This window comes from Saccopteryx bilineata, chromosome 1 (assembly GCF_036850765.1).
Source record: "Saccopteryx bilineata isolate mSacBil1 chromosome 1, mSacBil1_pri_phased_curated, whole genome shotgun sequence".
Taxonomy (NCBI): Eukaryota; Metazoa; Chordata; class Mammalia; order Chiroptera; family Emballonuridae; genus Saccopteryx; species Saccopteryx bilineata.
Window position 1 is genome coordinate 255,745,734 of NC_089490.1, and position 25,634 is coordinate 255,771,367.

The 25,634-nt window shown below is 41.7% G+C and overlaps 2 protein-coding genes and 1 non-coding gene across 7 annotated transcripts in view; 2 read left to right on the forward strand and 1 right to left on the reverse strand.

Annotated features, from left to right (window-relative positions):
- HEXB (hexosaminidase subunit beta) overlaps positions 1 to 19,998 on the reverse strand; it is a 29,155-nt gene extending 9,157 nt beyond the window's left edge. Inside the window, exons 1-6 of the mRNA XM_066241274.1 lie at positions 19,656 to 19,998; positions 15,551 to 15,696; positions 11,548 to 11,613; positions 6,853 to 6,899; positions 6,518 to 6,628; positions 402 to 503 (exon numbers count right to left, since the gene is read on the reverse strand). Coding sequence (XP_066097371.1) covers positions 402 to 503; positions 6,518 to 6,628; positions 6,853 to 6,899; positions 11,548 to 11,613; positions 15,551 to 15,696; positions 19,656 to 19,894 — 711 coding nt within the window. The 5' untranslated portion in view covers positions 19,895 to 19,998. The remainder of the gene's footprint in view (positions 1 to 401; positions 504 to 6,517; positions 6,629 to 6,852; positions 6,900 to 11,547; positions 11,614 to 15,550; positions 15,697 to 19,655) is intronic.
- GFM2 (GTP dependent ribosome recycling factor mitochondrial 2) overlaps positions 1 to 25,634 on the forward strand; it is a 105,764-nt gene that overhangs the window by 68,598 nt on the left and 11,532 nt on the right. For 2 of the 5 annotated variants that reach the window (XR_010726838.1, XM_066241232.1), the window contains one exon: positions 17,809 to 18,233. The exons of 2 other annotated variants lie outside the window; for them this stretch is intronic. Coding sequence is in view for 1 of the 3 variants with exons in the window: in XM_066241232.1 (XP_066097329.1) it covers positions 17,809 to 17,877 (69 nt within the window). In the remaining 2 variants the exon portion in view is untranslated. Of the gene's footprint in view, positions 1 to 17,808; positions 18,234 to 25,634 lie in introns of those variants that run through there. One more of the 5 variants, XR_010726840.1, reaches the window with a different exon arrangement.
- TRNAD-AUC (transfer RNA aspartic acid (anticodon AUC)) lies at positions 997 to 1,072 on the forward strand. Its single transcript has one exon. It is a non-coding gene; the product is annotated as a tRNA-Asp (tRNA).

A 25,634-nucleotide genomic window follows, 5' to 3' on the forward strand; every position in this document is an offset into this window, starting at 1 on the left:
TTCTAAAATTTCCTACTTCATATAATTTTTCAGAGAGAAAAATAGTCATTTACAGAATTCAAAATAATTGTTTAAAGCAAACATACAGTTGGACTGCTTGACAAATATTAACTATTTAACCTTATATGAATCATGAGTGCATCAGGTCTCCTATATTCATTTTACATTTTTATTTACATATTACATTTTATTTATATAGCCCCTAGAGATTGTTTACATTTATAATAATATAAAAACAACAGTTTTATGGATCTAAAATGCTAAGCCACAGCTGAAAACATTTAAAACCATAAATATCTAACTTTTACATTTTAATTTTATCCATAAGAAGAAACATTAAAGCTACAAACTGCTAATGAAACTACCAAAAATTTTTGTAGACTACAACACGAATTACTCACTTTATTGCTTAACTCTGGAAAAGTTATGCTCTGATAAGGGAAAGACTGGTCATCAACTATGTGCCAGTGGAGAACATTAAACTTATTAAAAGCCATGGCATCCTGCAAAAAAAAAAAAGTTAAAAGATTATATACCACAGATATAACACACAGTTCAATGTACATTTCTCCAACTGGGATTGTTTCCAATGTGTGTTTCCTTTTGAAATTTTCAGCAAAGAAAGTCTATATCATATATATATACTTTACATGGTATATCACATTTCAGAAAGCCTATACAGGATTTGTATTCATCCTAAACAGTGAGCTATAACTGCTCTATGGGAAGGGAGCAATCTTATAAATTCACAGTAAGTATCAATACTTAGGGGTCAGCTCGCTGCTGCTACCACTCTGTTTGGGAATGGAGCAGAGGAAAAACGAGGCATTCGTTACAGCACCAGGGCTTATAATTCCCACAATTCTGAGATTTGAGTGCCAACCCTTCCTTGGTAATAAAAGAAATACGGTACAAATGCAATACAATACCAATCAGAATTCTCAAGTTTTGAGGGGAATTGATATGTTTACTATAGAGTAATTAAGAATTATTTACGCCCTGGCCGGTTGGCTCAGCGGTAGAGTGTCGGCCTATCGTGCAGAGGACCCGGGTTCGATTCCCGGCCAGGGCACACAGGAGAAGCGCCCATTTGCTTCTCCACCCCTCTGCCGCGCTTTCCTCTCTGTCTCTCTCTTCCCCTCCCGCAGCCAAGGCTCCATTGGAGCAAAGATGGCCCGGGCGCTGGGGATGGCTCTGTGGCCTCTGCCCCAGGCGCTAGAGTGGCTCTGGTCGCAACATAGCGACACCCAGGATGGGCAGAGCATCGCCCCCTGGTGGGCAGAGCGTCGCCCCTGGTGGGCGTGCCGGGTGGATCCTGGTCGGGCGCATGCGGGAGTCTGTCTGACTGTCTCTCCCTGTTTCCAGCTTCAGAAAAAAAAAAGGGGGGGAAAAAAAAAGAATTATTTACATAAAATATAAGATTATTAGAAAAAGATAAAAATAATTAGGGGGCATATCTGCCTTACCAGATAATCAAAATTTAAAGTCTCCCTTCATCAGCACTGAAGGAATTTGCTGATGCATCTGAGAAGTAGCTTATCTACAAGGGAATTATGCAAAATATATATACTAAGGATAATGCTGAGAGGGCCTGAGCAATGAGTGCACCTAAGCCTAGGTTTTGGTTTCAGAATATTGTTCACTAACAAAGTGTTGCTTGGAGAAAAGTCTGATTCCAGGATTGGAAAACAGAAAAGGTAAGCCTGGAATATCATGTGCTAAAAAAGTAAGAAATTACTCAAAGATTGAAGGAAACATGCCAAAAGGATACAAGAGCCAGCTAGAAGGACTCCCACTGGCCAACACTGAGACCATTTGGCTATTAAATAGGGACAGTAACAGATTCTAGTCCCTTCAAAAAATGGTAATTTCTGAATACAAACTGATTAAAAAAAAAAGAAAAAGAATACTTGTTTCGAACCCACGGCAAATAATTTAGCAGGTCTCAGGTAGAAACGGTGGAGGATTAGAAAATAAACCGAGAAAGAAAAAAAGATGGGATTGGGAGGACCCACTGCACAGCTAATAGCTTGCAAGAGCAAGTCTCCACCCCCAAACTGCTTTATTTATAGGGCAAAGTCATTAGCAAATCAAAGATCTCTGATACAAAGTCACATTTCCAAGGCAACCCAAGAATTCTCCCAAGTGCAGAAAACCCCACCATTCATAACATCTTAACTTCACAAAACAAAGGGTAAAAAAATTGCCTCCAGTCTCTTGGAGGGACATGGGGGATGGGGCTAGTTGAAACACAGCTGACATGGAGGTGTGGAGAAGGGCATGTAAATTGCCTTTACCAATTTAAAGTCAGAAGTTGTGGGGAAGAACTTAGCCTTTAGCAACTTAATCAAGCAAGTGGGGGCATGGGCAGCAAGGACCCTGTCAGCTTACTGCCAGTCCCCCACACCTCTGTCCCCCCCAAATCTAAACCGCAAGGACCCTGTCAGCTTGCAGTCTCCAACAAATACTTAAAAATTCTATCTTACAGTAAAATACCATGCCAGCTAATAAATATAGAAGAAATGGTGGAATTTAGAAAATCACCACCTGGTAACCAACTTAGTAATAAACTGGCTTAGGCAAAAATCATCTGGATGCTAACACTAGTGGGTAACACTGGATGAAGAACAGGAATTTTATGTACTCTAAAAACATTGTCCCACAAGGTACCTAATTACTTATTAATAAGTACAAAATATTTTTTAATTAACTACCTGGAGAAACCTGGCAGATGACATCTTAGCCAAGTTAAAAGAGTTACCATCACCAGTAATAGAGTAAGTAAGGCATCGTGCCACCTGATATGCACAGAGAACAGCGTCTCTTCTGCCTTATTCCTGCTAAAAAAGCACGACCTGACTCTAATCATGTGAAAACAGATAAGCTGAAGTATATTCCACAAGTCACCTGGCCTGTACTCTTCAAAAATGCCATGGTCTTGAAAGATAAGATGATAAATGGTTCCAAATTAGAGGTGGCTAAAGAGATGACAAAAGCAACCCCAGATCCTGTGCTGGACGTTGAACCTGTAAAGGATATTATTGGAACAACGGATGGAATCGGAATGGGTCTGTGGATTAGATAGGAGGACTACTAGGTGATGTTCCTGATTCGTGATGGTTGTATTGTAGTTATTGAGGTAAGTGCTATTTTTTAGGAAATCCAAACAAGTCAGGGGTGTTGGGGTATCTTATGTGCAATTTGCATATGGTTTAAGAAAAATAGGTTTAAATAGAAAGGAAGAGTAAGGCAAATAAGATACATTTTAAATTGAGTTGTCTGGCCTGGCCTGTGGTGGTGCAGTAGATAAAGCATTGACTTGGAACACTGAGGTTGCCGGTTTGAAACCCTGGGCTTGCCTGGCCAAGGCACATATGGGAGTTGATGCTTCCTGCTCCTCCCTCCCTTTTCTCTCTTTCTCTCTCAATCCTCTCTAAATATAAATAAATAAAATCTTTAAAAAAAAAATAAATAAATAGAGTTGTCTGGATAAACAATATGGAGTCCTTGGCACTCTTCTTAAAACTTTTTGTAAGTTTGAAATTATTTAAAATAAAAAGGAAAAAAAACTTCTAAAGTTGTAGAAATTAAAACCATCTATATTGGCCCAAAAAGATGAACTGGTAAATAGGACAGATTGAGAGTTCAGAAACTGATTTGTATATTTATGGCATTGAGTATTTGCTAGTGATGATATTGAAAGCACTGGGGAAATTACAGACTGTTCCAATGATGTTGGGACTGCAGGCTAACCATTGGGAAAAATATTAATCACCTAAAAAACACTAAGTTCTAACTGAATCAAAATTTAATAAGAAAAAATATATTAAAAGTTGAGATAAAGTGTCAACCTGGAACCCTGAGGTTGCCGGTTCGAAACCCTGGGCTTGCCAGGTCAAGGCCCGCTGTCCTCCCCCCGCCCCGCCGTCTCTCTCTAAAATGAATAAATAAAATCTAAAATACAAAAGAAAGAAAACTAAGGGGAAAAAAAATTTAAGAGGTTATTTTTAAATTTATACCCTTGTTTTGGAGGGCTTTCCTAGCCTACCTCCAAAGGCCAAAAACAATAAAGGACAAGACTAAAAGATAATATTTCATAAAGAATTAAAACTTCCACAGGCAAAAGACACTATACTATAAACACAGTTTAAAAAAATAAATTTAGAAAACTTAACAATATATGATGGATAAGAATATAAAATGAATATAAGTAAATATTAAAGTATCACTGACACATCTATAAACACATAATATTAAAGAGCTCTTAAATCAACAAATTAATTAACATTAATGCTAGAATTAATGTTCTAGAAGACAAACTGGGCAGTGAAAATAAACTTGCAGTTTGCAATGCAAAAAGTACAAACAGCTAATAATAAAAGAGGCTTAAATTCACTAAAAATCAAAGATGTGCAAATTAAAACAAGGAGATATACTTTAATCACCAGATTAGCAAAGAATATGGCAAAGGTATGCCCCACTGTTGGCCAAGCATACAATGGTACAGCCTCCCTAGAAGGCAATCTGACAGTTTGTACCAAAAGATAAAATGTATACATCTTTAAGCCCGGAAATTCACTTCTAAGAATTTGTCCTCAGGAAATAATCCTGAGAAGTGTGCAAATATAAGAATACTCACCTTGCAGTGCTGTTTGTGCTAATAATAAATTAACCTAGATGTCCATCAGCAGGAGACTGGTTAAATACATATCACGGTAGATAAAATGGAATATTTAACACTGTTTAAAAAGATGATATAAACCTTATGTATTCTTTCATAGAAAGATGTCCATAACAGTCTGTTTTAAAGGTAACTAAGTGTAATCCCATTTAAGTTTTTTAAAAGTCACATTATTGGCCCTGGCCAGTTGGCTCAGTGGTAGAGCACTGGCCCTGCATGTGGAAGTCCCAGGTCTGAATAAAGAAAGAGAAAAATCTATGCCAGAGGGGGAAAAAAAGATACTGACAATGTGAAATGTTGAGAAGGATGCAAAGAATTTAGATCTTTCATACATTGTTGGTGCAAACATAATATGATATAGCCACTCTAGAAATTAGTTTCGTGGCTCCTTTAAAACTAAACATACACTTTTCCATACAATTCAACTATTGCATTCCTGGACATTTAGCCCATAAAAATGAAAATTAATGTCCACACAAAAACCTATGTACAATTGTTAATAGCAGCTTTATTTATAATACAGCACCTGGAAGCAACCAAAACATCCTATATGTCAGATGAATGGTTAAATTGTTGTACATCCATACCATGGGATACCACTCATCAACAAAAACAGACAAGCTGGTCCTGGCCAGTTGGTTCAGTGGTAGACCATCAGCCTGGCATGTGGATATCCCGGGTTCAATTCCCAGTCAGGGCACATAGGAGAAGCGCCCATCTGCTTCTCCACCCTTCCCCCTCTCCTTCCTCTCTCTCTCTTCCCCTCCTGCAGCCAAGGCTCCACTGGAGCAAAAGTTGGCCCGGGCACTGAGCATGGCTCCATGGCCTCCACCTCAGGCACTAGAATGGCTCCAGTTACAACAGAGAGACACCCCAGATGGGCAGAGCATCACCCCTTCGTGGGCATGCCGGGTGGACCCCAGTCAGGCGCATGCAGGAGTCTGTCTCTCTGCCTCCCTGCTTCTCACTTCAGAAAAATACAAAAATAAAAATTAAAAAAGTCACATTATTTGTTAACAAATTCATGTTTAAGGTGAAAAATGAGATAAATGGGACATAAAAACTTACATTGATCTTTGGTAAATTATGGGATTACTACCTATTTTTATATCTACATTGTGCAAAGTTTTTACATTAAATATTTTTAATAAAAGTGACAGTAATGTCTTTTGGAAGAAAACAATTGGTATTAATGTAAATATAAAAGTTATTTTTTTATAACTTGGTGTGTATGTAAATGATCAAGAAAGGTGCAGAAAAACATGGGAGGGAAATCCCCACTGCTTCAAATGGGCAGTGATGATAGGGGTGAACCAATAAAAAGTCATAGGAGAGAAACAGTAGTTATCACCTGGCACCTATCTCTTACCACCTGAGGTTCCACACTGGAACAGTTTCTTAGGTATAAAGCAGCTCCCAGACTTGCTTTGCCATTATAAAGAAGGTAAGTGGAGGTCACAAAAGTAAAGGACACTAACTAGAGGCACAGTGACCAGATATTCCCAACTGAAAGTCCAGACCCATGATTTGACAAATATGAGTATACAAAGAGGGCCAGTGGGCAGTATTAAAATAGTCTTTCTCTTAATCCTGGCTAAACTTGTTGAGCCCATGAAAACCATAGGGTGATGTGCTAGGGAGCATCTACTTCTCAGCTGAGGAAATACACTTCACAAGGGAGAGGGAGAAGAAAGCCCAGTGCTTGCACTTAGTATGTACACAAAAAATGAATCCCCCATTCCAACCTATATAAAGCATAAGTAACCAAGTAAAGTAACAATGTAAATGGATACATCTTTAGAATACACAATGGATTAAAATAAAATAATTACTTACCAGAGTTTTTAAAATACTCTTAACTGGCAGATAGTGTCTGGCTGTATCAATTAAAATTCCTCTATGAGGAAACCTTGGAGAGTCACTAATGGCGGTTTCATTGATAGTGAACTATAAGAAAATAAAATTTTGATTTAGTTTTAGAAGTTTCAACTTGAGCTCAATAAAACTATATCTATGCAATTATTGGGTAAAAAAATATTAATTTACAATTACCAGCTAAGTTAAATATGTGGGGAGAAGAAACCTTCAAGAAGCAATAAATAGTTTAAAAGCTTGCATTTTTCTTGTAATAATAAGTCCAAAAATGTTAGTAACATGATAATCATACTTACAGCTCCATAAGGATCTTGATAAATTAACTGGCTAAAGGTCTCTAAGCCTAGGGAAAGAAAAAATTATAATTTATTACATAATATATAAAACAAATCAAAACAATAAAAGTTGTATTATACAAACAGAACCATAACCAGGTAAGGCAAAAAAATCAAGTATAGTGTTATACCTTTACCCCCTAAAATATTTTCTAAAATCAAAGCTCAATTTTCAAAAATCCTTTTTGCTGTTAATAAAAATGCTTTACTTCGTTGTTTCTATAGCCTATGTTTTGTTTGAATGGTAAACACAAAAAAGAAGCGTGCTTTATAACAGTGGTCCCCAACCCCCGGGCCGTGGACTGGTACCGGTCCATGGGCCATTTGGTACCGGTCCGCAGAGAAAGAATAAATAACTTACAGTATTTCCGTTTTATTTATATTTAAGTCTGAACGATGTTTTATTTTTAAAAAATGACCAGATTCCCTCTGTTACATCCGTCTAAAACTCACTCTTGCTGCTTGTCTTGTAAGTTCGACAATTATATTTAAAAATACCACAGTTTTTACGCCGGTTGCATAATTTTATTTTGTGCATTTATCCGTCCCACCCTAAAAGCCAGTCTGTGAAAATACTTTCTGACATTAAACCGGTCCGTGGCCCAAAAAAGGTTGGGGACCACTGCTTTATAAAATAAAATACCAGTTCCTAATAAGTTTATAGCATAAGGAGTAAGAATTTTTGTGACAAAATATTAGACACTTTAGGAGGTACCTAAACTTAGCCAAAAGGTTCAAAAAAACACCATGGAATTACAAATAAAGGCCCAGCTTACAACTTAATATGTCTTACTCATAGCCACAAAGATTATATCCTGAACTTGTTACTCAAGAGGATTGTTCCCTTAATACACTATATTATAGGACAAATTCCTCTAACTGGCTTTGAGTTTACTGAAATTCGTCATTCTAGTTGATAACTATGTTATGTAGCCAGGGAAAAATTTAACCTAAGAATAGTTCAAAGTCAGAAATGAGAGGGGAGACATTAAAACTGATACTGTAAGAGACTACTATGAACAATTATATGCCAACAAATTTGACAACCTAGGAGAAATGGGTAAAATCTACCACAACTAAGTTATGAAGAAACAGAAAACTGAACAGACAGGTTACTAGTAAGGAGATTGTGTCAATAATCATAAACCTCTCAATAAACAAAAGTCCAGGACCAGAAGACTTCACAGGCGAATTCTACCAAACATTTTAAGAATTAATACTACTGCTCTCAAATCACCCATAAAATAGCAGAGGAAGAAACACTTCCAAACTCATTTTACAAGGCCAGTATTACCCTGATACCAAAATCAGACAAGGATACAAGAAAAAATTACAGTCTAATGTCCCTGATGAACACAAAGGTACAAAAATCTTCAACAAAGTATTAGCAAGTCAGATTCAATAATACATTTAAAGGGCCATACCGCATGATCAAATGGGATTTATTCTAAGGATACATGAATGGTTCAATATCCACAAATCATTGTGACACACCCCATTAACAAAATGAAGACTAAACAATCATTTGATCATCTCAATGGATGCCAAAAAAGCATTTGACAAAATTCAACATCCATTTATGACAGAAACTCAACAGAGTGGGTATGGAGGGAACATACCTTGACATGATGCCATTTATGACAAATTCAGTAAAATTAGAGGATACAAAGTCAGTATACAAAAGTGTCTCATTTCCACACACTAATGATGAATTATCAGAGAAATTAAAGTAAGCAGTCCCATTTACAGTTGAAAAGAGTAAAACACTGAGGGGTAAATTTAACCAGTTGAAGACCTCTACACTGAAAACTAAGATATTGATGAAAGAAACTGAAGAAAACACAACTGGAAAGATATTTCGTGCTCATGGACTGGAAGAAGTAATATTTATTGTTAAAGTGTCCATTACCCAAAACCATCACAGATTCAATAAAATCCCTATCGAAATTCAATGGCATTTTTCACAGAGAACAAACAGTCTTAAAATTTGTATGCAACAATAACCTAAAATAGTCAAAGCAATCTTGAGAAAGATGAACAGGCTGGACACATCACAGTTTCTGATTTTACACTATATTAGAAAGCTATGGTCATCAAAACAGTATGGTATTAGCATAAAAACAAATGCATAGGTCAATGGAACAGAATAAGAAAGCCCAGAAATAAACCCATGCCTATACAGTCAATTGATTTACAATAAAGGAGCTAAAAATACACACTGGAGAAAGGACAGTCTCTTCAGTGATGTTGGAAAAACTGGACAGTCACATGCAACAGAATGACACTGGACCACTAATACCACATACAAAATTAATTCAAAGTGGATTAAAGACTCATACATAAGACCCACAACCATAAAACTCCTTGACATGGTTTTTGGTGATGATTTTTTGTATTTGAAACCAAAAGTGGGCTCTGGCCAGTTGGTTCACTGGTAGAGCGTTGGCCTGGCATGTAGATGTCCCGGGTTCGATTCCCGGTCAGGGCACACAGGAGGAGTGCCCATCTGCTTTGCCACCTCTCCCCCTCTTGCTTTTCTCCCCCCCCCCCCCACAGCCATGGCTCAATTGGAGCCAGTGGGCCCCGGGCACTGAGGATGGCTCCATGGCCTCTGCCTCAGGAGCTAAGGAAAGCTCGGTTGGAGCGATGGAGCAATGGCCCCAAATAGGCAGAGCATCAATCCCTAGCGGGCTTGCTGGGTGGATTCTGGTTGAGGCGCATGTGGGAGTCTGTTTCTGCCTCCCTTCCTCTTACTGAATTAAAAGAGAAAAAAACAAACCCAAAAGCAAGGGCAACAAAGCAAAAATAAACAAGCAGAACTACATCAAATTAAAAAGCTACACAGCAAAGGATACTAGTAGTAGGGTCAGAATAGGCCTCCCCAAAATGTGTCACTGTCACATGAATTATTTTGAACTGAAGGCAATCAAAACTCTGCAGGCCCACGAGAAACTTTTACTTCTTCCTTAAAGAATTTAATTAGGGGCCTTGCCCATAAGAGTTTTCACGAGAGATAACTTTTCTTGGGGATCTTTCTATATGCCAGGGAAAACATCCAATTACTGAACATCTGTTTTTATCACCCTGCAAATGACCTTTTTCCCCTCTGAAGCCCAAAGACACCTGAACTCAGAGTGCACAGATCTCCAGTGTTCCTTGTCTTTGAACACCTCATGTATGCGGCATCTCTGACTCTCTCATGTATGTTGGCTTCCCATGCATAGGTATGTAATTAAGTTCAGTTATTTTCTCTTGTTAATCTGTCTCATGATTTAATTTTTAGAGCAGCAGAAAGAACCTAGGAGCAGAGGAAATTTTCTTCCCACACAAAACCATCAACAGAAATGAAAAGGCAGCATACCGAATGGGAGAAAATATTTGCAAATCATGTATCAGATAAGGAGTTAATATGCAAAACATATAAAGAATTCATAAAACTCAATGGCAAGAGAAAAAATGATTAAAAAATAGGCATAGGATCTGAATAGACATTTTTGAAAAAAGACATAGATTTCCAACATGTTCATTAAAAAGTACTCAAACATCACTAATCACAAGGGAAGTACAGATCAAAACCACAATGAGATACCACTTCACAGCTGTCTGAATAGCTATTAACAAAAAGAAAAAAGCAAGTGTTGCCAAGGTTGTGGAGTAAAGGGAATGCTGGGCACTATTGGTGGGGATGTCAATTAGTGCAGCCATCACAGAAAACAGGATAGAGGTGCCTCAAAAATTGAAAACAGAACTACCATATGATCAAGCAATTCTACATCTGGGTATTTATGTGAAAAAAAATGAAAACAGTAACTAAAAAATGATATATGCCCCCACCCCTGTCTTTATAGCAGCGTTATTTATAATAGCCAAGGTATAGAAAAGCCTGTCCATCAGTGGGTAAATAGATAAGGAAAATCTCTCTCTCTCTCTCTCTCTCTCTCTCTCTCTCACACACACACACACACACACACACACACACAGAGGAATATTATTCATCCATAAGAAAAATCTTGCCATTTGTGACATAGATAAGATTACGCTTAAGTGAAATAAGTCAGGCAGAGAAAGATAACCCTAGCTCACTTGGATGTGGAATCTTGAAACTGAGCTCATAGATACAAAGAACAGATTGATAGCTGCCAGAGGTGAGAGGGGGCAAAATAGGTATCTCTCTGTATGCTACTGCACTAGTAGGCTGGTTCAGTAATAAGTATGGGAGGCTGGAGCATTGACCGAGAGCACAGAGGCTGTCAGTTCGATTCCCCTGTCAGGGCACATACAGGAGCAGATGGATGTTCCTGTCTCTCTCCCTCTCCCAGGGAAAAAATAAAATAAAATAAAACAAATAAATAAATACAGGAGCCCTTTTGTTTTAATACACAACAATAAATAAATAATAAGTAAATAAAATGGGGGGGGTGGCAGGTATAGGTCATTAATCACCCTGAAACATTACAGTCCCAAGAGCATCAATGAATTACAGCCATGAATGAAATGATCCCCAAGCATTTTTAAAAGGCCAAATGGAAATTATTTTGGAAATACCCAACAAACCATGCTAAGAAAGCTTAAGTTTTGCTGTTCCTGATTTCCCAAAGCAACAACTGAAAAATATTTGTTTACTAGAAAAAAACTTTGAAACTATACGGACCTTACCTCGTAATACTCCCCAGACTTTGTTGGCCTTTAGGTAAGAAACTGGTGCTTTCACAAACAAAGTATCTGTATTGGAAAAAAATGGCTTGTTAATCCCTCAGTGACACACAGTAAGTTTCCTAAACATATAATTGGTATTTCTGTGCCATTCCTTTCTCCTGAGATCCAGACCTGTTTCTCCAGCTGCCGCTGGTCATCTTCACTTGGATGTGTCATGGATTCCTTTAACTCCACAGGCCCAGCACTGAACTCTTCCCCTGTGCTGCGCCACACACTTTACCTCACTGTCTCCTCTGCCCTTCATCTCTGAGTCGTAGCACCGCCCTTTAGAAGGCTGGAACTTGAGTGTCATCACCATGATTCCTCATTTTTCCCTCCAGAAGAGTTATTATAGCCAACTGCCCCTCAACAGAATAGTGTCATAGTTAAGCTGAGATGTTAAGTCAAAAGTACCAGCATTTCTCAATACCCATACTTCCTTGGCAAAGCCTCTGGTATCACTCAAATCTTCCACTCTGTTAAGGCCAGAGAGTTACCTTTACTCTTTCCCTTGTTTTGTGTTTCTCTACTGCCCTGCACCCACCTTTTCCAAATGACAACCTAAATACACCTTAAGACTCACTTCCTAACTCACTTAAGCTTATTTTGCTATTCAGCTTTGTCCCACTCAATAAAAAGTCCACAGCCATCTAGGGGCTCCAGTTGGCTGCTACTGAGCAAAAGGGGCTAGATCTTACAAACCTTGAAATCATACTCAGCCTAATGTAGCCCCAATAGTCATTTTAGTCTTTTACAGTTTGGGGTGGAGTCAACCACAGATAAAGCAAAGCACCAAACAGCATTCAGAGAGACTGACAGCTAAAGGGTGACCAATGCAGACTTGCCCAAGTAAAGATACTCAAAGGCAGCAGTTAATGATTTAATATTGTATCTGGGCTGCATCATCACCCTCCACCTCTGCCACTGCCACCGCCCAGACTGTCACAAGACAGTTGGCCACAGGTAGGGAAAGAGTTCTGTCAATAGCCAATAATCATGTGACCCTCTTATGTGACAGTCTTCTGACAAGGTAGCCTTTTCCATCAGAAGACCAAGTGATGAGTCGGCCAAAGTCCAGGCTAAGAATGGTATTGCTATTTTGACTACAATCTAATCACAGTTCCTCTCCATCTATATCAAATCTTTACTACCTAGAACTCACAGTTCCATTGGTCACTGTTTAAAAAACATTTTTGCCATGTTACACTTTTGAGATCTTCAAGACAAAGCACAGAGTCATGTAAAAACATTCACATGTTGCATGTACTTGATGCCAATTACTTTCCAATAAACGGAGGCCGGGCTGGTATTAAAAAGTATTCTGATTCAACTCAGTGCAAAAATCACAAATATAAAGAAGTTAGGAGGAGATTTTGTTTTATAAATAAATGAACACATAAGCAATAAAATTTCAATTTTTATTTCAAAACCAAATTATTAATGTTAGCAATGACTGCCTCCCTCATTTGAAACGGGAGTGGCATCTTTGACTTCTCAGTTATCCTTTTCTGTATTTCTGCACCACACTTCTGTTTTAAGGGTATACATACAAATTATATCAACATATTCTCCTCTAAAAACTGTGAATTACTATAGATCTCCTTTGCGATGCCCTCTCAACTCCCTCTACTGTCTTAGGAGGAAACATGATCAAGCTTTTCCTAGGCATATTGTTACACATATGTATAACAAGAAAATAGAGTATTGCTTTATGTGTGTTCCTGTTGATACATAAACACACACAAGCAAATTGCATTGAATATCCTTTTTGTGTGTGTGACAGAGGCCGAGAGAGAGGGACAGATAGGGACAGGCAGGCAGGGAGAGAGGAGTAGCATCAATTCTTCATTGCGGCTCCTTATATGTTCATTGATTACTTTCTCATATGTGCCTTGACCAAGGGGCTACAGCAGAGCAGAATGACCCCTTGCTTAAGCCAGCAACCTTTGGGCTCAAGCCAGCAACCATGGAGTCATGTCTGTGATCCCACGCTCAAGCCAGTGACCCCATGCTCAAGCTGCTGAGCCTGTGCTCAAGCCATATGAGCCCGCGCTCAAGCTGGCAACCTCAGGGTTTTGAACCTGGGCCCTCTGTGTCCCAGTCCAATGCTCTAGCCATTGTGCTACCCCCTGGTTAGCCATGGAGTATCCTCAATATATGTAATTATTTTGCTACAGTAGAAACTGTTCAGCTTTTGGTTCTGAGGGCATGCAATTTTTATTAGTAGATAATGCTGTAACATTTTTCACTTCCTCTTGACATTTCCTCACACTGGAACAGCAGCTGATATCTTGTTTCCATCTGTGTGTGTTACTTTTATCATCATCATCATAAACTCATTTAAAATTTAAAACTAGTTTATCCTTCCATGAGAAAATTTCATAATCAGTTTGTCTCAAGGAACTCTTTCAAAATAAAAAGGGTTTGCAAAAGTGAGTGGAAAATAAGCTGTAATTCTCCAGTCTCTTTTCTGGAATGTGTAGTACATCATTATATTGCCAGCAGTCAGCAAAGATTCCTTGATAATTTACTGACCATTTCTATCTTCATTCAGACTGTAAAACCTAACTCATATAGTACCTGAATGCTGACTGTCAAATAAAATCACATGGTTAATGTTGGCTAATTATCCTGTTTCTCTTCCAAGAATAGCTAAAGCAAGGAGAGAAATTTTTCAAAGAGCTGTGTTATTGAGAAGTCTTATCTATACCACGAGGATGAAGAGATGTACTTAACTGTCTGTGGGGCAGTCTTAAGGACAAAGGAATCACTCTTTTCTCTTAAGATATACACTATCCTTTCTATTTTTATACCCAGCTCACCAGTTCTCTGCACGAATCTCTGTCACCCATGTCCTTCTATTGCTCCTCTTTGATTCCTTGGTACAATTCCACATTATCCCCAGTCAGTATACCCTAAGGAAAAGGCCTGCCCAAATGTTTATTCCCTCCAAAACAATTTGGGAAAAGCCTTAGAGGATATTAGTGAGCAAATGAAATAGTCATCCCCCCACCCCAACAGTTCTGCATTATCTTTGTGTCAAATTAGATTATAAATAGAGATCATAGACATAAGCAAAGATCTGTCTTCAAAATAAAAGGTAAAAAGATCACCTTGATTTAAAAAATAAGGGATTAGCTAAATTAGTTATGGCACATCCACATGGTGATGGAACATTACTCAGCCATTAAAAATGATGTCTGTTGGCCCTGGCCGGTTGGCTCAGCGGTAGAGTGTCAGCCTAGCGTGCAGAGGACCCGGGTTCGATTCCCGGCCAGGGCACACAGGAGAAGCGCCCATTTGCTTCTCCACCCCTCCGCCGTGCCTTCCTCTCTGTCTCTCCCCCTCCCGCAGCCAAGGCTCCATTGGAGCAAAGATGGCCTGGGTGCTGGGGATGGCCCTGTGGCCTCTGCCTCAGGTGCTAGAGTGGCTCTGGTCGCAACATGGCGACGCCCAGGATGTGCAGAGCATCGCCCCCTGGTGGGCATGCCCGGTGGATCCCGGTCGGGCGCATGCGGGAGTCTGTCTGACTGTCTCTCCCTGTTTCCAGCTTCAGAAAAATGCAAAAAAAAAAAAAAAAAAAAAAAGATATCTGTTTCACTAAATAGAAAAATAGTGAAATACATGTTTATACTGTATTATATCAAAGCAACATACAAAACCACATGTACAAAATTATCCCAGCTCCATGTCATTGTTTATCATGTTTATATTTATGTAAAATATTTAAACTTATTACTCCTTAAAAGATCTGAAAGAACAGTGGTTTACTGAGTGCTGGAGTTATGAATGATTTACTTCCTCCTCTTCACTCACTGTACTTTTATCATCAGACTTCAATGGTAATTTTAAAAATAGGAATTATAAACTCACTAGTCAAGAGATCACGGCACGGAGACTGCTTTTGGCACTTAAGTCTGTAACAGCCTTAAATCTGATACATTAACTGTACACAAGTACTCACAGGACTCATCTGAAGAGATATTGGGGAAAGTGTCACACTCTGAGTCAAGGACAACAGAGACGAGAAGTTGCTGTAAGTCCGTTTCAGCATGAAACTTAGCAAGGCGATGATGCCGCTTGTGGAAACCAAAAATATAGCCATAATATCTGTGTGAGAAATAAATTCAAAATTTAAATTATTGTAGCCACATTTTAAATACATATGTGGTAGCAGACATTGTTGTTGACCCCTCAAAACCATGCTACCCCATATGAGTCCAAGTAGAGGCTCTCGCCCCACACTGCACATTAGAATCACCTAGAGAGCTTTTTGAAAATACTGAGTCCAGACCTACAGAATCTGAATCCTGGAGAGTAAATGAAGGCATAGGAATTTTAAAAGTTCTTACATACTCCCAGGTGACTCATATGAAGTCCGTAATGAGAACCACTAATCAAACCAGTGATGGTAATCCAGTCACTCTGGAGTGTACAAGCCAATTCTGACCAGTGATGAGGTGGGTGTAGCAGGAAGTTTCTTCTCCTAAGTGAGCCACAGAAGAAAACTCTGTATGTGATACCTCGACCAGTTGCATCCACACTGAAGATGGCACAGCAGAGATGGAAAGAATGTGGATTTCCTGATCCTGCTGGGCCATAATAGTCAACTAGCCCTGAAATCTTCCCTGCTTTTGGACTTTCTGATGTGTGAGATCATAGGTTTTCTTACTGTTAAGCCAGATTGAGTTAGGGTTCCTGTTACCTTCCAACAAAAGTATACTAGCTGATACATAAACCTCCAAGAAATGTTATCAGACCACAGGATTCTCATTAGGGCCTTGAAATTTTACCTTCTGCTGTCATCCAGGTATCAGAGAAAGAGGACATTAAATAAACATTTGAATATGCTAAAAGATAAAACATCGGATAGGCTTCAGAGCAGTTATTTAAATAATATTTTATAGATGTTGGTGGGTCAGAAGGCTGTATATGCTACTTACTAATAAGAACACCCTGTGTTTTTCCAGAGAAAGAAGGGGAGACAGGAAAGTTCACGGCACTTGGAAGTGCAGGGAAGGTGGCCAGTGAGAGCGGAACAGAGGACAGTGCTGTGGGCCCTTTTCAGAGAAAAACCTTGACAGATTCAAAAGGAAACTAAGATCACTGAACTCTATCCTTAAAAATGGTTCAGATGGTTATTTTATATGTATTTTATTACAATTAAAAAAAAATTTTTTTTTTTTCATTTTTCTGAAGCTGGAAACAGGGAGAGACAGACAGACTCCCGCATGCGCCCGACTGGGATCCACCCGGCACGCCCACCAGGGGCAACACTCTGCCCACCAGGGGGCGACGCTCTGCCCACCAGGGGGCGATGCTCTGCCCATCCTGGGCGTTGCCATGTTGTGACCAGAGCCACTCCAGCGCCTGAGGCAGAGGCCACAGAGCCATGCCCAGCGCCCGGGCCATCTTTGCTCCAATGGAGCCTTGGCTGCGGGAGGGGAAGAGAGAGACAGAGAGGAAAGCGCGGCAGAGGGGTGGAGAAGCAAATGGGCGCTTCTCCTGTGTGCCCTGGCCGGGAATCGAACCCGGGTCCTCTGCACGCTAGGCCGACGCTCTACCGCTGAGCCAACCGGCCAGGGTCACAATTTAAAAAATTTTTAATGGTAAAGCTGCCAGCAGCTCTGAGATCTGAGTTGGTGTTAGATTGTCCCAAATAAGGAAACTTTTGGCTCTGGATATTAAAATTCTAACAGCAAACTCAGAGGGTTGTGGAGTGGAGTCCAAGGTACAGGCAGACCTCATTCTACTGTGCCTCACAGATGTGTGTTTTACAAACTGAAGAGAAGACCCTCCACCAGCATAAAGATTATGACTCACTTTATTTATTATTTTTTTAAAAATTTATTTTATTTTATTTATTCATTTTTAGAGAGGAGGGAGAGAGGGAGAGAGAGACAGAGGAAGAGAGAGGAGAGAGAGACAGAGAGAAAGGGGGAGGAGCTAGAAGCATCAATTCCCATATGTGCCCCGACCAGGCAAGCCCAGGGTTTCAAACCGGCAACCTCAGCATTTCCAGGTCAATGCTTTATCCACTGCGGCACTACAGGTCAGGCATGACTCACTTTATTATGAGGCTTGCTCTATTTCTGTGCTGGCACTGAACCTTCGATGTCACTGAGGTTTGCCTTTATGTGGGTTTATTTAGCCTTTCAGGAACCGAGAGAGTGAAACTATTCATTTAAAAAAATGACTAACATGCCATGGACTTTGTTCTAGAAGCTGAGGAAGCATGCCCCAAACAACTCTGACTGCAAAATGCCTACTGTTTCAAAGCAGAATTTGTGATAGAAGTTGGGCTCTTCAGAGACAGGATTCGGAACAATCTGGGGCCTCGCCTGTGCGTATTCCCAACTGCCTGAAGCTTGGAATGTCTCCATGGCTTCTCAGTCTTTCCAACCCCAACATGCTTTTACTGGGACATAGACACTGCCCCTCCTGAGTTCCTAGAATGCTCACCTGAATGCTTTCAAGTCTTAGCCACAAGGGATGTTTTAAAACCTGCTTCCTAACAATGCCGGGTATAATTAATAGTTGCTGCACACCCTGGGCAAGAATTAGGCAAATTCCAGATAATTGCCTGCACTGCCTTGGAATGCCAAGCCTTGTTTTTAAACTGTCTCACAGACTGATTCAAGTCCTGGTTATCTAACCATTGTTAATTTATGTCACCCATGCTTTCTTGCCATACTCATATCAATTCAGCATATTACCAAGTTCTTGTTTTACTAGTGATGTGCTACAGAAATAAAATTTATTTTTATATATTTTTTAGATTTTATTTATTCATTTTAGAGAGAGGGGAGAGGGAGGGAGAGCAGGAAGCATCAACTCCCATATGTCCTTGACCAGGCAAGCCCGGGGTTTTGAACTGGCAACCTCAGCATTCCAGGTCAATGCTTTACCCACTGCGCCACCACAGGTCAGGTGGAAAATTCAGTTTTAAAAACTGAACTTGACCTGTGGTGGCACAGTGGATAAAGTGTTGACCTGGAACACTGAAGTGTTCCATTTAGTTGTAAAATCCATTTAGTTGTAAAAACTGAAGGAGAGAACCAGCCACTTCTGCTAGCTATCAGGGCCTGGCCGGCCTGAGCTCCAGACCTATCTGGGGCCAGCGGGTGTTACTGACACCCACCAGCTGTTTGGTGTCCTGCGGGTACAATTAAGCTACAATACCCACCCCATACAAACAGGACCAACGCACAGTCTTTCAGGGCACTAACTCACCTTCAGGGCACTGCTGCCCACACAAGTCTCACAGGGAACAAACAGCATGCAGCATGTTGAACTACCTCCCTAAGTGCAACGTGCCTGTGTGTGGTTAGCAAAGCTAGGCTGTGGGCTGCCTCCCCATTATACAGTTCACTCTGCCTGTGAGCCTGAGACTGGTGCTGGGAAACAAAGTCAGGTACTGCAGTGCACTGACCACATCATAGGAATTAGATGAAAACATTGAATATTGTTCACATGAAACAGATTTTGGAAGGGAAGGGAGTTTTAGGCAGTGTGCTGCACCCTAAGGACTTTCTGCCATCTGAATTGATGTAGATTTTGGGGGTGGTTGGTGAGATGGCCTATAAATGACAACTCTGGGGACTCCCTGGTTTTAAGCACTCATTTTCCTCCTAGAACTCCCTTCAAATAAGCTGCCTTTTCCTTCCCTCCCTTCCTCCCCTCTATCCACCAAATTCTCCCCTCCGAGGCGAACATGGCCACAGATTCTGAGCAGCCTACTCCCACTGAGTATCCCACACGCACGCCAGGGTTCCCGAGTGCCTAGGTTGTCACTGAGGAGGTGGGAGGGGGAAGGGAAGAGCTTGGGTGTCGTTCCGTGTTTCGAGCCAGCTCTGCCATCTTCTACTTTGGTCAAGTCGCTAACCGGCTCGGAGACCTTCCTCGTCTCTAGCCTGGGGATAAGAGCGCCGGCTGGCTGGGGGGCTGTGCAGGTGCTAAGGGGCGCTCAGGGCCTCCCCTCGCCCCTGCGCCGGCACAGCGTCCCAGTGTCGCCCGCTCCGGGGTGCCCGGGTCTCCTTCCCGTTCGGCCACGGGGCAGGAGCACTCACCGCCGAAAGGCCTCCTGCAGGAGGGTGCAGGAGGGGCCAGCCTTGGAAGAGTGGTCGTGGGTGATGTAGAAGTTCTCGGGGGAGAGGTGCAGCAAGCGCGAGGTCGTCTGCACCGACAGCGGCATGGGCCACAGCACCGTGCCCTGCGCGGCGGGGGCGTGGGGGACCTGCTCCGACAGCCCCGCCAGCGCCGCCAGCAGCCCCAGCAGCCTCGGAAGCCCCAGCCCGCGCCGCTCCATGCCCCTCGGCTGCTCTCTCTCAGGCTCGGACCAGTTCTTCGGGAACAGCACCTGACTGCCGGGCTCAGCCCGGAGGAGGAAGCGCGGGGCCGACTAGTCACCGAGTCAGCTGACCGCACGCCCCGCCCAGACACCGCCCCAGGCGGGTGGGGCCCGAGACCGCCGCGCCCACTGTCCCAGAGCCCGGCCCACGCCGGCCTGCGGCGGCCTGCGGTCGCTTCCTCTCTGCTCGCGGGGGCCACAGTGAACTGCAGAGCTCCAGCAACCGGGCACCCTGTCCACCTACCGCAAACACCAGGTCACTGAGGTGGTGATTTGTTTTATTCCTAAATCTGGGCTCTCCTATAACGGCAATTCAGCTTTAATTAATAAAGCCTCGTATCAGAACTCCCCAGGGCACAGCTTTGAGCTTGTGGGAAGTTGAAAATTATGCAGAAGATCCTCCATGAGAGAGTATCTTGGGGGGGAGGGAGGGACTTTTTAAAACTTCAAAAGGACACCGTGGACCAAGTTAATAGGCTGATGATACAAAGAGGGAATGTATTGGTAATGAGGCATTAATATTGGCAGTATAATTTTTTTTTAAGTTTATGAACATGACTTGCAAAATGGAATGAAAATGTGTCAAAGATGTATTCAACTCATTCAATAATAATTAGGCAATTATTATAATAAGTCTGGTTTAAAGGCAATTTAATAAAGCAATGTTTGTGGGCCTGACCTGTGGTGGCACAGTGGATAAAGCCTCGACCTGGAACGCTGAGATCGCTGGTTCCAAACCCTGTACTTATCTAGTCAAGGCACATATGGGAGTTGATGCTTCCTGCTGGTGCCCCCCATTCTTTCTCCTCTCTAAAATGAATAAAAATTTAAAAATAATAAATTAATAAAAAAATAAAGCAATGTTAGAATAAGATGATTAAATAGTTTAAAATTTTGGAAGTTTTAGAGTGACAGCCCTGTGTGTCAAACCTGGGCACACCCATCCCACTCCAGAAAAAAGATACTATGTTTATAATGAATTCCAAAAAGCAACTTAAATATTTATTTGTAACAGGTGTCTATATAAATATTTAGTAAAGTAACAGATCTAGAGATAATGTAACAGATCTAGAAGCAAGCAGAAACAGTGCAATTGGATCCAGTGTGGCAGGGATTCAAAAGTTCTCTCTCCCTCTTTTTCTTCCCCCCTTTCCCTTTGTCCTTCCTTTCTCCTCTTCTCCTCTCCTCCCCTTATATCTCTGTTTCAACTCAGGTTTTTGTATTGGCAGCATTCTCCAATGGGCTCTTTCTTCATTACGATACCTTGGGTATCAAGTACAGCCCCTCAAGAAAGTTTATGTCCCCCACTTATCCTACTGGTCCTGGTGAAGGATCCCAGTTGACAAACTTGATTGCACACCCACTCCTAAGGCAGAGCTAATGAAGTCACATGACCAACATAGCTCAGCTTTCCCAAAAGGAGAAGAGGTATTTTGTTTCCCAAGAAAGAGAAAGGGATATTAGGCCAAAACTGCAAATCTACAGTTAGCATTCTGAAAATGTTGATAAGAAACAAGAAAAGACTTCAAAGAAACTTTGTGGGACATGTTTAAAGTTCTATAAAAGCAAGTCTCAGTGTCACACTATTCATCCCTCTTCATATAATTAACATAAATTTTACTTGCAGTAGCCTTCTTTACTGCCACTTTTTACTGTTTATTAAAGATTAACAAAGTACATTGTCTCCAAGATTCAATCTCCAATCATATTGTTGAAAATACCGTATGTTAAATTAAGACTTCATTGCTGTGGGAGAAATTACTCCAAAACTTAGGAGCTTAAAAGAACAGCAGGTAAGAGGTATCTCACAGTTTCTGTGGGTTAAGAATTCAGGAGTTGCCTGACCAGGCAGTGGCGCAGTGGACAGAGCATCGGATTGGGACATGGAGGACCCAGGTTTGAAACCCCAAGGTTGCCAGCTTGAGTGTGGGCTCACCAGCTTGAGCACAGGGTTGCTGGCTTGTGTGTGGGATCATAGACATGATCTCATGGTCACTAGCTTGAGCCCAAAGGTCTCTGGCTTGAGCCCAAAGGTCACTAGCTTGAAGCCCAAGGTCACTGGCTTGAGCCCCAGGTCGCTGGCTTGAGCAAGGGGTCATTCACTCTGCTATAGCTCCCCAGTCAAGGCACATATGAGAAAGCAATCAATGAACAATTAAGGAGCTGCAATGAAGGATTGATGCTTCTCATCTCTCCCTTTCTTTCTGTCTGTCCCTATCTGTCCTTCTCTCTGACTCTCTGTCTCTGTCAAAAAAGAATTCAGGAGTCTTAGTTGAGTGATTCTGGCTTAGAGTCTCTCAAGGGGTTGCATTCATTTGAAGGCTTTTTGTTTGTTTGTTTGTTTGTTTTAAGCCAAGATGACCCTGGGCTGCTGAGAGCAGAAAGATTTTGGTTACTTTGGACACTACAGATAACCTTTGTTGAATTTAAAAAGGGACGATATGGCACAGGAGGGGAACACTCTTGTAGGGGCCTCTGTGGTGGGGTGGTGCAGCCTTGAAGGGTATCTGGGTTCTGGCTTTGCCAGGATGCAAGTACAGGGGTCCTAGGGCTACAACACAGTTTTGTTCCTACGACAGTGACATAACCCGAATTTTGGTGTAAGTTGAAACACACCCTAGCCTAAGTCACTTACCTTTCCTAACACAGTTATAAAATCATAATCCAGAACATAAAAACACCACTAAGCCACAGAAAAAAGAAAAGGACATGAATATACTGTACTGTACACTGTACTGTAGTAACAGAAAAAATGACAAAAAATTAGTGTAAAATAAATTCCTTACCTTTATTTCTGTGGTTGGCTTACACACTGGAAGGGTCATTGCAAAGTGGAAGAGAGTGACTTATAGGGAGGAGGAAGCTGGAGAGGCAGGAGAACCTGCAGAAGGTGCTGGAGATACTGGGTCAAGTCAATCAGGATTGCCTAAGGAACATGCAGGAGACGCTGGAGATTATTCTACCTGCACTCGAGGTGTTTCATCTCGAGAAGCAGCTGATATAGAGGGTACAGGATCTGTTGCAGGCCTCTCTACCTTTTTGAAGAATTGTTCCAGGCCCTGGCTGGTTGGCTCAGTGGTAGAGCATCAGCCTGGCATATGGATGTCCCACATTTGATTCTCAGCCAGGACACACAAGAGAAGCACCCATCTGCTTCTCCACCCCTGCCCCTATCACTTCTCTCTCTCTTTCTTTCTCTCTCTCACTTCCCCTCCTGAAGCCATGGCTCAATTGGAGTGAGTTGGCCCCGGACATTGTGAATGGCTCCCTGACCTCTGCCTCAAGCATTAGGAAGAGCTCAGTTGCTGAGTGATGGAGCAATGCCCCAGATGGGCAGAGTATGCCCCCTAGTGGGCTTGCCAGGTGGATCCAGGTCTGGGCACATGTGGGAGTCTGTCTCTACCTCCCCTCCGCTCACTGAATTAAAAAAAAAGGAATTGTCCTAGGCTAGTCTGGAAAGTTGATGACTTCTCTTCATCCAAAATCTGCCTATAACATTGCAAGACATTCATAACAACTGAAACACTCAATTTTTTAAAGTTTGGGGGTTTTTTTGTTTGTTTTTTTACAGAGAGAGTCAGACAGAGGGATAGATAGGGACAGACAGATAGGAACGGAGAGAGATGAGAAGCATCAATCATTAGTTTTTTGTTGCGACACCTTAGTTGTTCATTGATTGCTTTCTCATATGTGCCTTGACCGTGGGCCTTCAGCAGACCGAGAAACCCCTTGCTGGAGCCAGCGACCTTGGGTCCAAGCTGATGAGCTTTGCTCAAACCAGATGAGGCCGTGCTCAAGCTGGTGACCTTGGGGTCTCGAGCCTGGGTCCTCAGCATCCCAGTCCAATGCTCTATTCAGTGCGCCACTGCCTTGTCAGACAATTTTTTAAAGTTTTTATGGGAGTGAGCATCATACACTCGAAACATCATATGTTGAGACTTGTAACCCAAGGACTCCCTGTATTCAGTTTTGTGATTGCCCCCTTATTTGCCCCAGCTGTCCCAGCAGGCTGTGAACTATTAGTGAGAGAAATGGCATTTTCTTACTTTTATCTGAAATGCTACATATTCAGTGGCCTGCCACATATTCAGTGACTATTTGTTAAATAGTTGGGAGATCCTCAGTCTTGCGGTGCATAGAAGCTGGGCCTTGTGAGGCATATTTAGAGTTTATCTGAAACAGGAGAACGGATTGGGGTGAAGCAAACCTTGTATGATATATAAATACTGTATAGTAATTATACGTCCCAGATTTTTTGGAACAGACCTGGTTTCAAAGATTCTCTATTCTTTTTTCTATAAGTACACTTACATCTGTAAGTCCATGTGCTCTGATATTTTGGTTTAGAAAATATGAACTGTAAAGCAAAGATACCAGTTTGTTATCTCACGGTGGCTGGACTGCTGTGGCCTGTGTTCTCCCAGGTGTGCAGAGGCGAGGCCCAGAGGAGGCAGTGCAAGGCTGGGTGCTGAGTGAGGGTGCAGCGACACGACAAGCTTATTGAATTTCTGTATTTTCTGACCTGTTTCTGGTGGGTGGATGTATCAGTTAGAGTCCTCCAGAGAAGCAGAACCAGCAGGGGAATTTGCTCAGACATTTGCGGGGTTGGCAAGCCTGAAACCCACAGGGCAGGCTGGGGGGCTGGAAACGCCAGGCAGAGCTAAGCTTGTAGTCTTTTTCTTTTAAGTTATTGGGTTGACATGTTTCACCAAACTACATTTTTCAAGTGTACAACTCAGTATAACATCTGAAGGGTTTCTGTGAAAGCTTGGCTGATGCTGGAGGACCTGAATCTAAGCTAACTTCTGGGGTGGTTGGCAAGAGACCTGAGGTTTTTTTGTGTTTTTTATTTGTTTCCCTTTTGCTGGCTGTTGGCTGAAGTCCTCAGTTATTTGCCACATGTGCCTCTTGTGTATATTGACAGCATGGCAGAGCCCACGCAGTGGAAGAAGCCACAATGCCTTTATATGACTTGATCTTGTTAGTGACACTTCTACTTCCTGTCCCTTATAAATGAGTTGCTAACTCCAGTCCACATTCACAGGGAGCAAAATTAGGCTTCACCTTTTTTTTTTTTTTTTACAGAGACAGAGACAGAGAGAGTCAGAGAGAGGGATAGACAGTGGCAGACAGACAGGAACGGAGAGATAAGAAGCATCAATCATTAGTTTTTTCATTGTGACACCTTATTTGATCATTGATTGCTTTCTCATATGTGCCTTGACCACGGACCTTCAGCAGACTGAGAAACCCCTTGTTCAAGCCAGCGACCTTAGGTCCAAGCTGGTGAGCTTTGCTCAAACCAGATGAGCCCACGCTCAAGCTGGCAATCTCGGGGTCTCGAACCTGGGTCCTCGGCATCCCAGTCCGACGCTCTATCCACTGCACCACCGCCCGGTCAGGCAGGCTTCACCTTTTGAAGGGAGGAGTCCATTCTCTGATCACAAATTATTTATATTCCTCCCATATGCAAAGTATATTTCCTTCCTCTCAAGAATTTCAAAAGTCTTACCCCTTTACAACATCAGCTTGAAATTTAGAATGATGGCACCTAAATTAGCTCTTGGTATGAATAAGGCTCCTTAGATGTATCTTCCAGTAAAGTTCTCTTAATTAGAAGATGTGTGAACTAAAGAGGCATGTTATCTGTCTCCCACGCATGTAAAATATAATGTGGGACAGACATAGAATAACCACT